Below are 13525 nucleotides of genomic sequence, written 5' to 3'. Positions count from 1 at the left end.
ATACTTATAAAAGCTTTTTATGTCAAAGTCAGAATTTCACAACATGACACTCTAATTCAAAATCCAGTAGCACCTGAAGGATTAAGGTAAATGCTGCCATCCATTGAACAGTTTGTAATACTTAAAAAGAGTCCAAGAAGAAAAAAATGGGTAAAGTACATTCTCCAGAACAGCAATTGTATTTCAAAATAAAAACTGTATTTTGTTGGGTTTTAAAAGAGTTGTTTTTAACAAGACTCCATACTTGTCAAATAACAAGTTATACACAATGTGATCGTTCTCCTATGTAAGTTCTTGTTTGCTTTTTTTTTTTGTCTACAATACCCAACATTATTTTCAGGCATATATATTCCCACAATTTCTCTTAAAGATAAGATACAATATGTAATACCTGTTCCTGGGAAAGATAACTTTTTCTAATATGCCAATTATTATCTTAATAATACAGAAGTGTAGAGGCTACAGTAGGTATAACCACCTAATTAGGAACTTCAGAGTACAATTTCTAGAGTATGATGTCTAAACATCCACCTACTGTAAATATCCATTAAAATATTCTTAACAATAGGATTTTATTTATATGTGCACTTAAGTCCACCTTATCCCATATAAATGTTAGATGACTTTTTGGGAATTCAATGGTGCAGCCCTCATAGATTTTATTTTTATAAACAAAAGAACCCAAAGTCAAGCATCTTAATATACATGAGAAAAGAAATTCTCAAATATTGATTTCCAATTTTTAAATTTAATTTCAATAGGAAAATATTAAAAATGTGCACATTTAAATTTTTCCATATACTGTATATACATATATGTGTGTACATATACAAAGAAATTTCTTGTACCACACATATACACAGCATTTAAGTGGAAATATTTTGTAAACTATTTTCCCACATGTAAATGACATAATATTAAAAATTTTGATCTCATTAAAAATAATGTTACATTTTTTGCCATCATATTTCTGTTCTAACTTGTTATAATTAGGAACACCCAGCATGAACATATTTCATTCCTCCCACAATTACACCAATTTTATACTTTGCTGAAGATGTTTCCAATTGACACTCGTACAGCAAGAGAATCAGGTACAAACTTCTCCAGGTAAATTAAAATCAGGTAATCACTACTATCCTGGACCTGATAAAGTTACACGTCGTCAACATCTAGCTATTAAGTCTTTTAAAAAAATCACCATAGAAAGCTTTTACCAATGAATGCAATGAACAAATATTTTCCCCAATAATAAATAAAATAAGTGATAAACTACTCTAAAATATGGATGAAACTTAAATGATGTGTACAGTACATACAGTATAATACATGATAATTTAGTGTTTAGTTAAATGGTAATCCTGACATTTTAGGAGACACCTGTTTGATTACAGATAAAGAAAACTGCATTTTATAAATTAAACCGTGTATTTCTCCCACTTTGAATACAAATTAGAATGCGTGTATTATACAGTATATACATACAGTACACACATAAAAAACCCGACTTATATTATCTAGTTTTGAATAGCAGTCCTTAAGTGGAAAAATTATCTATTGTACAGAGTTTATATTCAAGCTGGATTTTGTATTTAGCATTCAAATTAATTTGGGTGTAAATAAAGGTCAGTGCATCTTGTGTCTGATTCTTTTTCTTTCATATTTTAAAATCCTCTCCAATATTAGACAATTTACAGCCAGACTGTCCCATAATGCAGTTCCCATTCAGTAAGCAGACATATGACACTTGGCTTACTTTCATTTTTTTCTTTAAAATAAAAAATATTATATAAAGAAATACATGTTTGGCAAAAGTCTTTTTTAAATTACATCAAAAGAACTTAAAAACATGTTCACTGAGGATAACTGAATTCAATTCCTGTTTTGAAGTTCAGAATATTGCCTGGTGTGGTTTTTGATAATGATGTGATGTGAAGATCCAACAGAGAGAAAACAAAGCACTACATTTCAATTTCCTATGATTATACAGTGTCTTTAAAAAAAATTGAGCAAGGACAACTTAAAGAGAATGCCTTGCAAATCACCGTGTTTCCAGAACATGAGGTCTCTTGCTAAATAAATGATAAAAACATATATCAGTAACAGCAGATATTAAGCCTATGTAATCGTTAATAGGACTAGATTGATCTTTATACTTCTTATCTCTATATAGCAAATTTTAAAATACTTTTGAGGGACTCACCTGTCTTCATAGATTGGCTTCAAAATGTGTAACAAAATGGAATACAGAACTTCTACATACATGGACTTCAATAGGGAAAAGTAAACCATACACTGGACAATATTATAGAACACCAGAGTGAACATCATAAATAAATACAGTATCTTCCAGTATAAAAAAGGGAAGAACTCTATACAAGCAGTTATTCACTAGGTTTGAATTAAAGATGCAACTCTCTCACTCCTGGCAAGAATTAATTGGTAATGTACTGTTTCTTAACAGTGCAAAATATCCTGAGAAATTATTAAGATTACAACAAAAGACAGGGCTGTCATCACAAAGTTCTTGCACAAAACACAGCAATTAGGTACCTTAGGGTGCAATACTATGCATGTTAAGACAGAAATAAGTCCTACAACTCCCAGCATTCCCCAGCCATCAAAGCTGGCTGGAACATGCTGGGAGCTGGAGGACTTTTTTCTGTCTAAATATGCATAGGACTGTGCCTTTAACCAGCAAAATAAAATAAAACAGATCATAGACATTGTGTCTAACACTAAAAGGGATGTCATTTGGGGCACTTCTCATTATTTCACTGGCTAATAATTAGAAAAGGATTGCATTCAATTACTGTTAATATCTTTCGAGTTATCTATGGCCAATTATATACAAGGAGGTAATTTGTAATTCAAGTTATTTTTTTTTCAACTAGCTACAAGCTGAATTCTAAAATTTTACACTGAAATATATTGTTTAAAATTTAAAACAGGCCCTCCTGGAGGAGCATTTTCCTAATTTTGTGCAACTTTGATGCAGAGCCCAACAAAGTCCTATGAAGAGAGACAGCGCATCTTTAAGAAAGTTGGCACTGAGATCCCATTTTCTTTAGCTGCATTCTATTAGCTTGGCCAGGTTATCTCGGAGTTCTGTTAGTTCAAAGATTTTGCCATCAAGAATTTCTAAAAGTGTTTTCAAGTTATTGCGAAAAGCTTCTTGTTCATTCTGACTTTTCTCCAGACGCTGCTCTAGCTCAGACAGTTGTCCTTCTAGGTCTTTGTTTCGAACTTCCACTTCCTTTAAGAAAAATATGCATTAAGTGTCATTTGTAAATAAAGCAGTACCCTTTCATTTTTTTATACTGTTAACGTGGGGCTGTAGTAATTACTATGCAATCTACGCTATAGAGTGCGACCCAAACGGAGTCCTTCCAGCACGGTAATTATCATACCGCACATCTTTGTGTAAGAGTGTCAAGTTCTAGACGATGATCCCTGTCTCACAACTGGGAAGCAAGGCTCACATTCCAAACTGATGGTAAATGCCTAGGATAGAAACAAAATGATCATGGACACTATACTGTGGCTACCAGTGCATGGACAGAAGGGTGCTTTTTTCACTGCTTCTGGAATAGTTGAGAAGGGGATATAGGACAGAGGTGTGGAGACTGCCTGCTCCATTGTACTTTGCATACCCTGCCTCTGTATTGTCTTAGCAAACAGATATTTTAATCATTTTAAAATCATTCTGTTAAAGACAGTTTTAAAATCAAGACTACTTTTGGCCGTGTTTGGGTTCAGGGCATAGTTAACAGGATGGTTAAACTTTAACATGCTGAATGCTACTTCACTTTAAAAATGTTATTTTCACATAGAAAAAATTGTCACCTCAAAATAGTTTTGCAAAGGATGCTTTTGTCCCACTTATTTATGAAGCTGTTTTATAAGTCCCTCAAGGGCACATATCCCACTGAATGGTCAGGAAAAAAGCACAGTGCAGTATCTGGTTAATAATAGACCGTGGCATCATTTGTACAGGACTATAATCTCACTGCTTATTACCCAGTAACTTGACCAAGCATTTGTGAGAACTTTAACGGCAATAAAGAGCCAAAACACATGCTCATTTGATGAGATGAAAAACATCAATGCCTATAAAAATTTGCTAAAGAATCCAGCTCCAAAAGCTATGAACACTAACACTCCTACCATAAATTGCAACAGATACATAAAAGAAGGGTTATTTACATGGTGATTATGCTCAGCAGGAATTCATCCTAGCTACCCTGTCCAAGTTTGGTTGTCTTCCACGAAGAAGCAATATAAAATGCGGCACAAGCTTTGGGGTATAATATTTCAACATTTTAGCAATCTATTCTCAAGCAAATAACCTTTAACCAACACTGAGTATATTTGGCATACAAAGTTTCTCTGTATCTCTCTGCCTCCTTCTTGACAGATGTGTTGTTGCCAGGCACCTTCACCAAGTTTTACCGAGTGTGCATGGACTAGGATGTATCCAAGCTTTAGTTATGATGGGAGTTAAATAATGTTTCAGTTTAAAAAATTCTCTTTCAGCATTGCTTTTTCATGTTACCAGAATAACCAAAATGCACAATCAGTCCCCACGTAGGCATTGTTGCCTGACCAGGAAGGCATCAACATAAGGCTCTAGATAGTTCTCTTCCTCTTCCCCATGCATGCACAAGTGCACCTGGCCATCCCATATCCCCATTCTATCTTCCTTTTCACCCAGGTGCAACTTATTCAAGCTGTCAGTGACTGAGCTTACATGACAACCTGCCGTAGGCAGCCAGCCATTGTGGGTTGTTGTGTCGTCTGAACCTGGCATGTTCTCTAGGGTGGCTTAATTTTCACAAACAAGCCACCCTGAGAACCCATGGCTCCCATGGCTTGTTGTAGGCTCGTTCATATTCATGGTTGGTTGTCATGTCATCCGAACCCAGAAGAGCAATTTTATTGTGGGTTGCCAGGATTGGCTACAGAAAACCCCGTGCTGCTCTTCATGATCTCACTAGTGCTGCCTCCAGCCTCCCTTGCCAGTGATTGCCCTTCCATCTGCCAAAACAGCACTTTGAAAGAACCATCACTTGTTCGCCACTTTTTTTTTTTGATGTCTCAAAATTGCACATATTGGGTCGTAACTTTTTTAAAGTATTATTTTTGTCGGTCTTTCACAAGTGTGCAAGTGCACACTCACAACTGTCCGATATGTGTAGCTGTGCCTCGACAATTTTCTTGCATGTTTCAGCTGACAAATGGGGTGGTGAAGTTAAGTAGTTAACATATAAGGAAATTGACAAGACGAGGCTGGATATAGGCTAATTTGCGCAGTTGCAAAGGACCGAGAGAGAAATAACAGTAAGAGAAAGGAGGGACTTGGAAGCACCGAAAATGGGGAAAGAAGGTGAACAGAGTCAGTGCACCAAAAGGGGGACACACACAATATCTCTCCCTTGGCAATGTGATCCCCTCACTTTTAAGTGTTGAACTGACCCTTCTCAGTGTCCTCCTCCCATTCAACTCTTCCCCGAGTCTCCAGTTAGTCCAGAAATGGGAGTTATTAACTCTCCCCCTCTTTTTTGTGGCTCCTTTACAGAGCAATTACTGAGCTTCTGTGGATGTGTGCAAATCTCCCTGACAGTTAAAAAACAAACAAACTTAGAAGGCATGGGACACAGTAAATGGGGCCCCATGGGTGGGGCAGGTGTAAGTACTGCTGGTGCAGGGACCCCATTTGCTCTGTCCTGTTTAGCCACCCTTTAAGGTTTTTTTTTTAAATGTCGGGAATATTTGCACAAATGTAAAGGCTTGGTGGTAAAAGGAAGGGAAATTTGTGCACCTGCAGTAACTGCTCTGAAAAGGAGCTGTGAAGGGGGGCGTTAATAACTCCCATTTCTGGAGTAGCTGGAGATTCCAGGAAGTGTTGAAAGGATGGACGACACTGAGAATGTCAGTTCAACACTTAAAAGCAAGAGGATTACATTGCCAAGGGGTAGATATTGGTCCCCCTCTTTTGGTACACTCACTCTGGTTGCCTTTTCCCCCCATTTTCGGTGCTTCTGAATTGTGCTACCAGGTTCCTCCTTTCCCTTACTGTTATTTCTCCCCCGGTCCTTCACAACTGTGCACAAATTAACCTATATTCAACTTCCTCTTGTCAGTTTCCTTGTATGTTACCTACTTCACTTTGGAGCTCCCTTTGACAGCTGCAACCTACAAGGGCATTGATAACGCAAGGCTACACGCATCGGACAGGTGAAAGTATGCTCTTGCACACTTGCAAAAGAATGGGAACGATAATAATAATTTAAAAAATTAAGAACATATTTGCATACTCCTGAAGCACTGGAAAAAAGAACAGGTGGTGAAGAAAAAGGGGGAGTGAAAGGAGTGGGGAGGAAGCTGGGGCAAGGAGACAAGATGGGTTCTGCTGCAAAGGCACCTGGGTTATGTGTTTCAGCCTGAGAGTGGGTTCACACATCATGCTAAGCCACCCTGCAAATAAGCCACAGTGGGTTGGTTGTTCGCAGAATAATTCACAGTATGCCCAACAGACAATCAGGCTTATGGTAGCTTGTTCTCCCCCTCCTTCCCCCTTAGCCTTCCAGACAGCTGTGGCATGTATTCCAAACACTTTTGCACTAACTGTTCCCAAAAGGAGCCGTGAAAAGGGGGGAAGCCAGTATCTCCTCTTTCTGGACTTGAGAGGCTTGGGGAAGTGTTGAATGGGGGGAGGACACTAATAAGTGTCAATTCAACATTTAAGAGCAAGACAATTACATTGCCAAATGGGAGGTATTGTCCCTACACCCCTTTTTGGTGCACTTACTTCTCTCACTGGTGCTCCTTTGACAGCTGAATCAAAGAAGGAAATTGACAAGGCAAGGCTACACATATCGGGCAGGCGAAAGAACAGGAAAAAAAAATTGTGAACACACTTGCGTACTCCCGAAGCACTGAAAAAAAAATTTAAAAACAAGGTGGCGAACAAGTGATGGTCCTTCCACAGTACCATTTGAGCATCGGTGGAGGGGCAGTCACTGGAGATGGAGGCTGGAGACTGGCAAGATTGTGAAGTGTTGGGCCCGAAGGGCAGTCTGGGGATTCTGCTCGTGTACTGTCCACCCCGCTGCACGACTGACTCCCTGGCCGAGGTGCTTGAGGTGGTCTCTGATGTGTGTGTGCAGTCCCCTAACTTACTGGTGTTGGGGGACTTCAACATACATTCGGAAGCCATCCTCAAAGGAGCACCTCGGGACTTCATGGAGACCATGGCCTCCTGGGAGCTGCACCATATTCTAACTGGGCCCACCCATGTAGCCGGTCATGCACTAGACCTTGTGTTTGTTTCCGGAGAAGTGGGGAGTGATCTGGAAGTCGGAGGTATATCCACCACCCCCTTGTCATGGTCAGATCACTATCTGGTGACGTTGGACTTCTCGGTTCCACAACCCCTCCGCAGGGGTGGAGGACCCATTAAAATGGTCCGCCCCAGGCGTCTTATGGATCCAAATGGATTCCTGAACGTGCTTGGGGATTCTCTGGGGCATGCCAACGGCCACTCGGTTGAGACCCTGGTGGGTGGCTGGAATGCCACAATCACTGGGGCATTAGATCAGGTGGCTCCGAAATGCCCTCTCCCCCTGAACAGGGCTTGGACTGCACCATGGTTCAATCCGCGGTTACGAGCTCTGAAACAGGAGGTGAGACGGCTAGAGAGCCGGTGGCGGAAGTCTCGCTCCAAAGACGATCAGACATGGGCTAGAGCTGTATCTTCAGCCTATCACGTGGCAGTGAAGGCAGCAAAAAAGGAATATTATGCTGCCTCCATCGCGTCTGCAGAGTGCTGTCCCAGGAGGCTGTTCCAAGTGGTCCGGAGCCTGGTCGGTCCTGTGGCTCCGGAACCACTGGAGCATTCTAAGGCCTCCTGTGAGGCCTTGGCAAGGCACTTTGCAGATAAAATTGATCAGATTAGGTGTGTTACTCTGCATGCTGTGGATACAGTTAGTGAGCAAGAGGCGGCCTGTGGCAAACCGGTTTTGTGGGATCAGTTCCAGCTTCTTCCTCCTGAGGAAGTGGACAAGGTGCTTTCATTGGTACGGCCAACCACCTGCTTACTTGATCCTTGCCCATCTTGGCTCATTATGAGCTGCAGAGAGAGACTGGGTGAGGGGATCAAGGCGGTGGTGAACGCCTCCCTTGAGGAGGGAGTGATGCCATCAGCCCTCAAGGAGGCAGTGATAAGACCGCTCTTAAAGAAGCCCTCCTTGGATCCTCAAGTTTTGAACAACTTTCACCCAGTCTCAAATCTGCCATTTTTGGGCAAGGTGATTGAGCGGGTGGTGGCGGTGCAGTTGAAGGCACACTTGGAAGAAACTGATTATCTAGACCCATTTCAGTCGGGCTTCAGGCCTGGGCATGGGACAGAAACGGCCTTGGTCGCCTTGGTAGATGATATGAGGAGGGCTCTGGATAGGGGTGAATGCTCCTTCCTTGTTCTCCTCGACCTCTCAGCAGCTTTCGATACCGTTGACCACGGTATCCTCCTGGACCACCTGGAGGGTTGGGCATTGGGGACACCGTATTGTGGTGGTTCCGGTCCTTCCTCTCCGGCAGGTACCAGAGGGTAGCACTGGGAGAGGAGGTTTCGGACCCGTGGCCACTTACTTGTGGGGTGCCACAGGGTTCCATCCTCTCCCCGATGCTATTTAACATCTATGTGAAGCTGCTGGGGGCTATCATCAGGAGGTTTGGGGTGCAGTGTCATCAATATGCAGATGACACGCAACTCTACCTCTCGTTTAAATCTTCACCAAGGTTGGCCGTAGAATCCCTGTCCAAATGTCTGGAGATGGTGAGTGGTTGGATGGGGAGGAGTAGGCTGAATCTGAACCCTGACAAGACCGAGGTACTTTTGGTGGGAGACAAGAGGAGGCTGGGGGATGTTGACCTGGTGTTGAATGGGGTACGGCTACCCTTGAAAGACCAGGTCTGCAGCTTGGGGGTCATTTTGGACTCCCAGCTGTCCATGGAGGCTCAGGTGTCAGCTGTGAGCTGGACAGCGCTGTATCAACTCCATCTGATACGGCGGCTGCACCCCTTCCTTCCCGATCATCTGCTCCCATCGGTAGTACATGCCCTGGTCTCCTCTCGTTTAGACTACTGTAATGCGCTCTACGTGGGGTTACCCTTGAAGACGGTTCGGAAACTGCAGCTGGTACAGAACGCGGCGGCTCGCCTGATTAAAGGCAGCCGCCGGCGAGATCACATCACTCCAGTGCTGAAGGAGTTGCACTGGTTACCAGTTGTTTTCCAGGCCAAATTCAAGGTGTTGGTTTTGACCTTTAAAACCCTATATGGTTCCGGCCCAGCCTATTTTAAGGAGCACCTCCAGCAGCACCAGACAGGCCGCTTAACAAGATCAGCCTCGGATGGCCTTCTCTCTGTCCCATCAGCCAGGACAGCTAGACTGGTGGGGACGAGGGAGAGGGCCTTTTCTGTGGTGGCCCCCACTCTGTGGAACTCCCTCCCTAGGGAACTCCATCATGCCCCCTTTTTAATGAGCTTCCGTTGTGCATTAAAAACGCTGTTGTTCAGGCAGGCATTTGGGGTGGGTTAGGGTATTTTAGAAAATGTTTTTATTGTAGAATTTTATTGTTTTAAACTGTTTTTATTTTATGTTGTACATCGCCCAGAGTGGCTGGGTGACCAGCTAGATGGGCAATTAATAAATTTAATAATAAAAATAAAATAAATAAAATAAAAGTGCGGCACGGGATTTTTTGCTGCTTTTACCAAACAGGTCTATAGTTGAAGCCAGCAACCCATGATAAAATCACACTCCCAGGTTCGGACAACACAACAGCCCAATTTGGGTATGAGCAATCCTAGAACAAGCCATGGGTTCTCAGGATGGCTTGCTTGTGAAAATTAAGCCACCCTGCAGAGAACCCGCCGGGTTTGGACGACACAACAGCTCACCATGACTGGCTGCCCATGGTTTGTCGTGTCGTGCAAACCCAATTTGAGGCTGCTGAAACAGGCCAGGCCCCTTTAAGGGAAAAGTCCTCAGTCAATAAAGAAGCAGGTCTAACCAGCCTAAAGGAAGTCAAAACCATACTTAAGGTTCAGTCACAATCTGCTGCCTGTTGACATTAACATATAGGCAAGCTTATATGTTATAAGCTGGCTGCCAGCCCCAGCATCACTCGGAGCTCTCCATGATGCTGCTCTATCTCCTGTCTCTCTGGGAAACCCAACTCCTGCTTGGTCAGAATCCACCAAATGCAACTTGCTCAAAGTCCTCAGTGTGAACTTGACCTCAGAGTGCTCAGTGAAGCCAGGTCCTCACTGTGACAACAGGGCTAGCTAGCTGAAAGGGAAGACTTGCACTTGGCTCAGAGAGAGGCTGGATGAAGATGTCAGAGTTGAGCATGGGGTTCTCAATCATGGCAATGGCCTCACATACCATGGGAAGGGAGAATGCGCTCTACTTAGCACTCTGCTGACTCATTTGCATGGGGGTGGATAAGCTATCTGGAGAATTGACCTGCAATTCTCTATGTACTCAACTCTAAGGTTTTGCACACTGCATACATTTTCAGAGACATGAAAGTCATAGAATCATAGAATAGTAGGGTTGGAAGGGGCCTACAAGACCATCGAGTCCAACCCCCAGTGGGATTGTTATTGTTCTTTTTGTCACGTTGCTGCACGTGTTTGTTTTCCAGGGTTTCATAGTTCTTCAGACTTATCCCCAGAAATGTAACCAGAATTCTTGTGACACAGATGACCTAATGAATAGTACCTACAACATCACTGGTGAGATATTATTATATTATTGGAACTTCTTTTAAGGTTGTTGTTGTTATTTAAATGTATCGGGACCAAGCTGGACAAGCAACTACATGAATTGCTTTTTAAAAAATAAATAGCCAGTGCAGGGGCCCAATCCAGACCGAGACCCTGGTGGGAGCATTGGGACCTCCTGGGGTCCCAAATTGGATCATCTCTCATGCCTGTTATATGCATTGGGGAAAAAGTTTCCATTTACATGAAAACAAGCTTTTCTTCCAATGCAGATAGTGGGTGTGGGGGTCCTTTCTGGATTGGGATTGCAGTGGAGAGCAAAGAGTCCAAGTCCCCCTACCCCTGCCAGAGACCCAATCCTAATCAGGCCCCTGTATCAGCAAGTACTTTGAAAAAGCCATTTACACACTAGTATGGTATGTGCTTAAATCCATGAGTTCTCATGTAATTCTTTAATAAGAAAAAAGAAAAGAGTGTGCAAGGCTATTTCCCACCCAAAAGCAGTGTTTGGTGACCAATATAGCTTTTGAAGGATGTGCACTCCTCCTTTCCAGTACTAGGCACTATGTCTTCATTTGTAAAAAGGTTTTCCCTTGCACTATGACAAAACTTCCCAGCCTCCATTATGTATATACAGTGATCATACTACCATTGCAGGAACAGAGCACAACCAAAGCAGTAAGGGAGAAACCACTCCTATCGCCACCCCAAAATGACTGAACAAGTCCATAACTCTCCACCTTCTTTCCTCCAAATTTTTAGATTTACACACACACAGACTGCCCCACCGTTACTTACTTGTAGCTTCTGAGTTAAAGAGTCCCTCTGTGCCTGAAGCTCTCTAGCATTATCAATTTCTTTCCTCAGTTTCTCTATCTCCTAAGGGGAATAAAACAGCAGATTACCCCAACTGACCTTAATGCATATACGAACTTTCATCCGGGATGAATCAACCTTATCATATCAGAACTGACACTGATTGGTTGGTTACTGAAACATTAACACCTGGAGTTACCAACTCCTATAAGTTATTCACCTGTGAACAATGAGCAGCATGTGCTGCATGGTTCGACTTGGGCAATGAATTTACATCAACATCTGTGCTTCTGAACTAGCACAGGGAAGAAATGTTGTAGTGGCTTTAGCTTCATTGTAATCTAGCAAGCCAGAATTAATCTTTCATTTAAATAAATATTATTGCAACATCATATGATCCTATGTCTGCACACCCAAGCATTGCTCATGCTGCAACAAATACCTGTGCAGTACAAGCGGGAGCAAGCAGACAGCTGGACTGCATCCTTCTCCCTAAATACATCACCCTAAGAGCTATTTTGCCAGCCTTACAGCCTTGAACTTCATTATACTTCTGAAACCTTATACACACACATTTCCCAGCAGGAAGCATTGCTTGCACTCCAGTTCCATAGGCACAGGAGGGTGCTATCAGTTATGCAGCAATAGCAATAACCGAGTCAAAAGCATCAGCTGTCAGAGAGCCAGTGCACTTTGATAGTGATGAAGACACCTGGGAAGAAAAGTGGCCAAGACCAAGGATGTGATTCCAGATTATGAAGGACTGGGAACAACTGTGTATTTTATAGCATGAAAAAGCCTGAGGAAGCATATACACAGCTATGAATGACAGAGAAAATAAGCTGTAAAGCAATGCTGAAATTATTTAGTCAAGCATGATATTAATATTGTTAGTTTACAGAATGTCTAGTGAGCCTATGGAAATAATTTCTATACCATATCCCTGGGATGCAAATTTTAAAATGAATGGCAGAAGCATGGGACATCTATAAATGATTTACCAGGCAGTAGCAGAGTTATGAGAGGAACAAGAAAGCTCTGGAGATACAATAGCAAGGATTGCAAAATTTAAAACAGATGTTTCTAGAAGCAGCAAACATCACATACAGAAGAATAAAACTCTACTAGGTGACTAGGAAGTAACTTCCCTGAAGGCATGTTATTTCAGAACTGCACTGAGGTATCTTGAACTTTCCTCTGAAACATCTGGTGCCAATTACTGACAGAAAAAAGAATAATATGCTTCCGGGATGATAGATGTGATATGAAAAGGCAATCCCTACCTATTATTCACTCTTGGGAAAGTGACTGTGCTTTGCTAGAAGCAGCAAAGATGCTTTTTGAACTTCCCACCAATGCGTGGGCCCGTACTGATAGGGTCATTCTGTCGGTGATAATCTCTAGAGAAAGTACCTTTAATCCAAACACACCAGGCTTTTCAAGCACTTAAAATCAGTATATAAAAGTAATCTTGTAGAAACAGGTTGAAGTCTATTTGTTAGCACACTTTCACACTTCTAAAAAGAGCATAGTGAATCTACTGCCTTCTGAAATAAATGTGTGCTTTGGCACAAACCCGTATTTATCTAATTATTTTTAATTTTTCCATAAAGAATAACTATAATTTATAAATATAAAGAATATGTTTATAAAGAATAAACATAAAAGTAAGAAAATTTACAAGATTAATAATTATGAACATTGTCATTCCAAAACATCAAGAACACAGCACATTTCTCAACAAACATATCATCATTTTGCCTTTCATCACACATCCCTACACAATAAGTTAATTTGACCATTGAGATCACGCTCCATATTTTATGGAACCAATCCATTACTGATGGAGCACCTGCATTTTCCAAGCTTGTGCCAGAACCATTCTAGCTGCAGTCAAAAGGTGACAATCACTCTTTCT

General features: G+C 41.9%; 1 protein-coding gene across 3 annotated transcripts in view; it reads right to left on the bottom strand.

Annotated features, from left to right (window-relative positions):
* HOMER1 (homer scaffold protein 1) overlaps positions 1 to 13525 on the bottom strand; it is a 104105-nt gene continuing 90580 nt past the window's right edge. For all 3 annotated transcript variants that reach the window (XM_084833396.1, XM_084833395.1, XM_084833394.1), the window contains 2 exons: positions 11590 to 11670; positions 1 to 3256 (listed from right to left, as the gene is read on the bottom strand). In XM_084833396.1, coding sequence (XP_084689522.1) covers positions 3068 to 3256; positions 11590 to 11670 — 270 coding nt within the window. In that variant the 3' untranslated portion in view covers positions 1 to 3067. The remainder of the gene's footprint in view (positions 3257 to 11589; positions 11671 to 13525) is intronic.

The sequence above is a fragment of the Heloderma suspectum genome, chromosome 2 (assembly GCF_057233095.1).
Source record: "Heloderma suspectum isolate Gila_16-S chromosome 2, 16-S_ref, whole genome shotgun sequence".
NCBI lineage: Eukaryota > Metazoa > Chordata > Lepidosauria > Squamata > Helodermatidae > Heloderma > Heloderma suspectum.
Note: the sequence above shows the minus strand (reverse complement) of the source record. Positions and strands in the feature narration are given on the sequence as shown.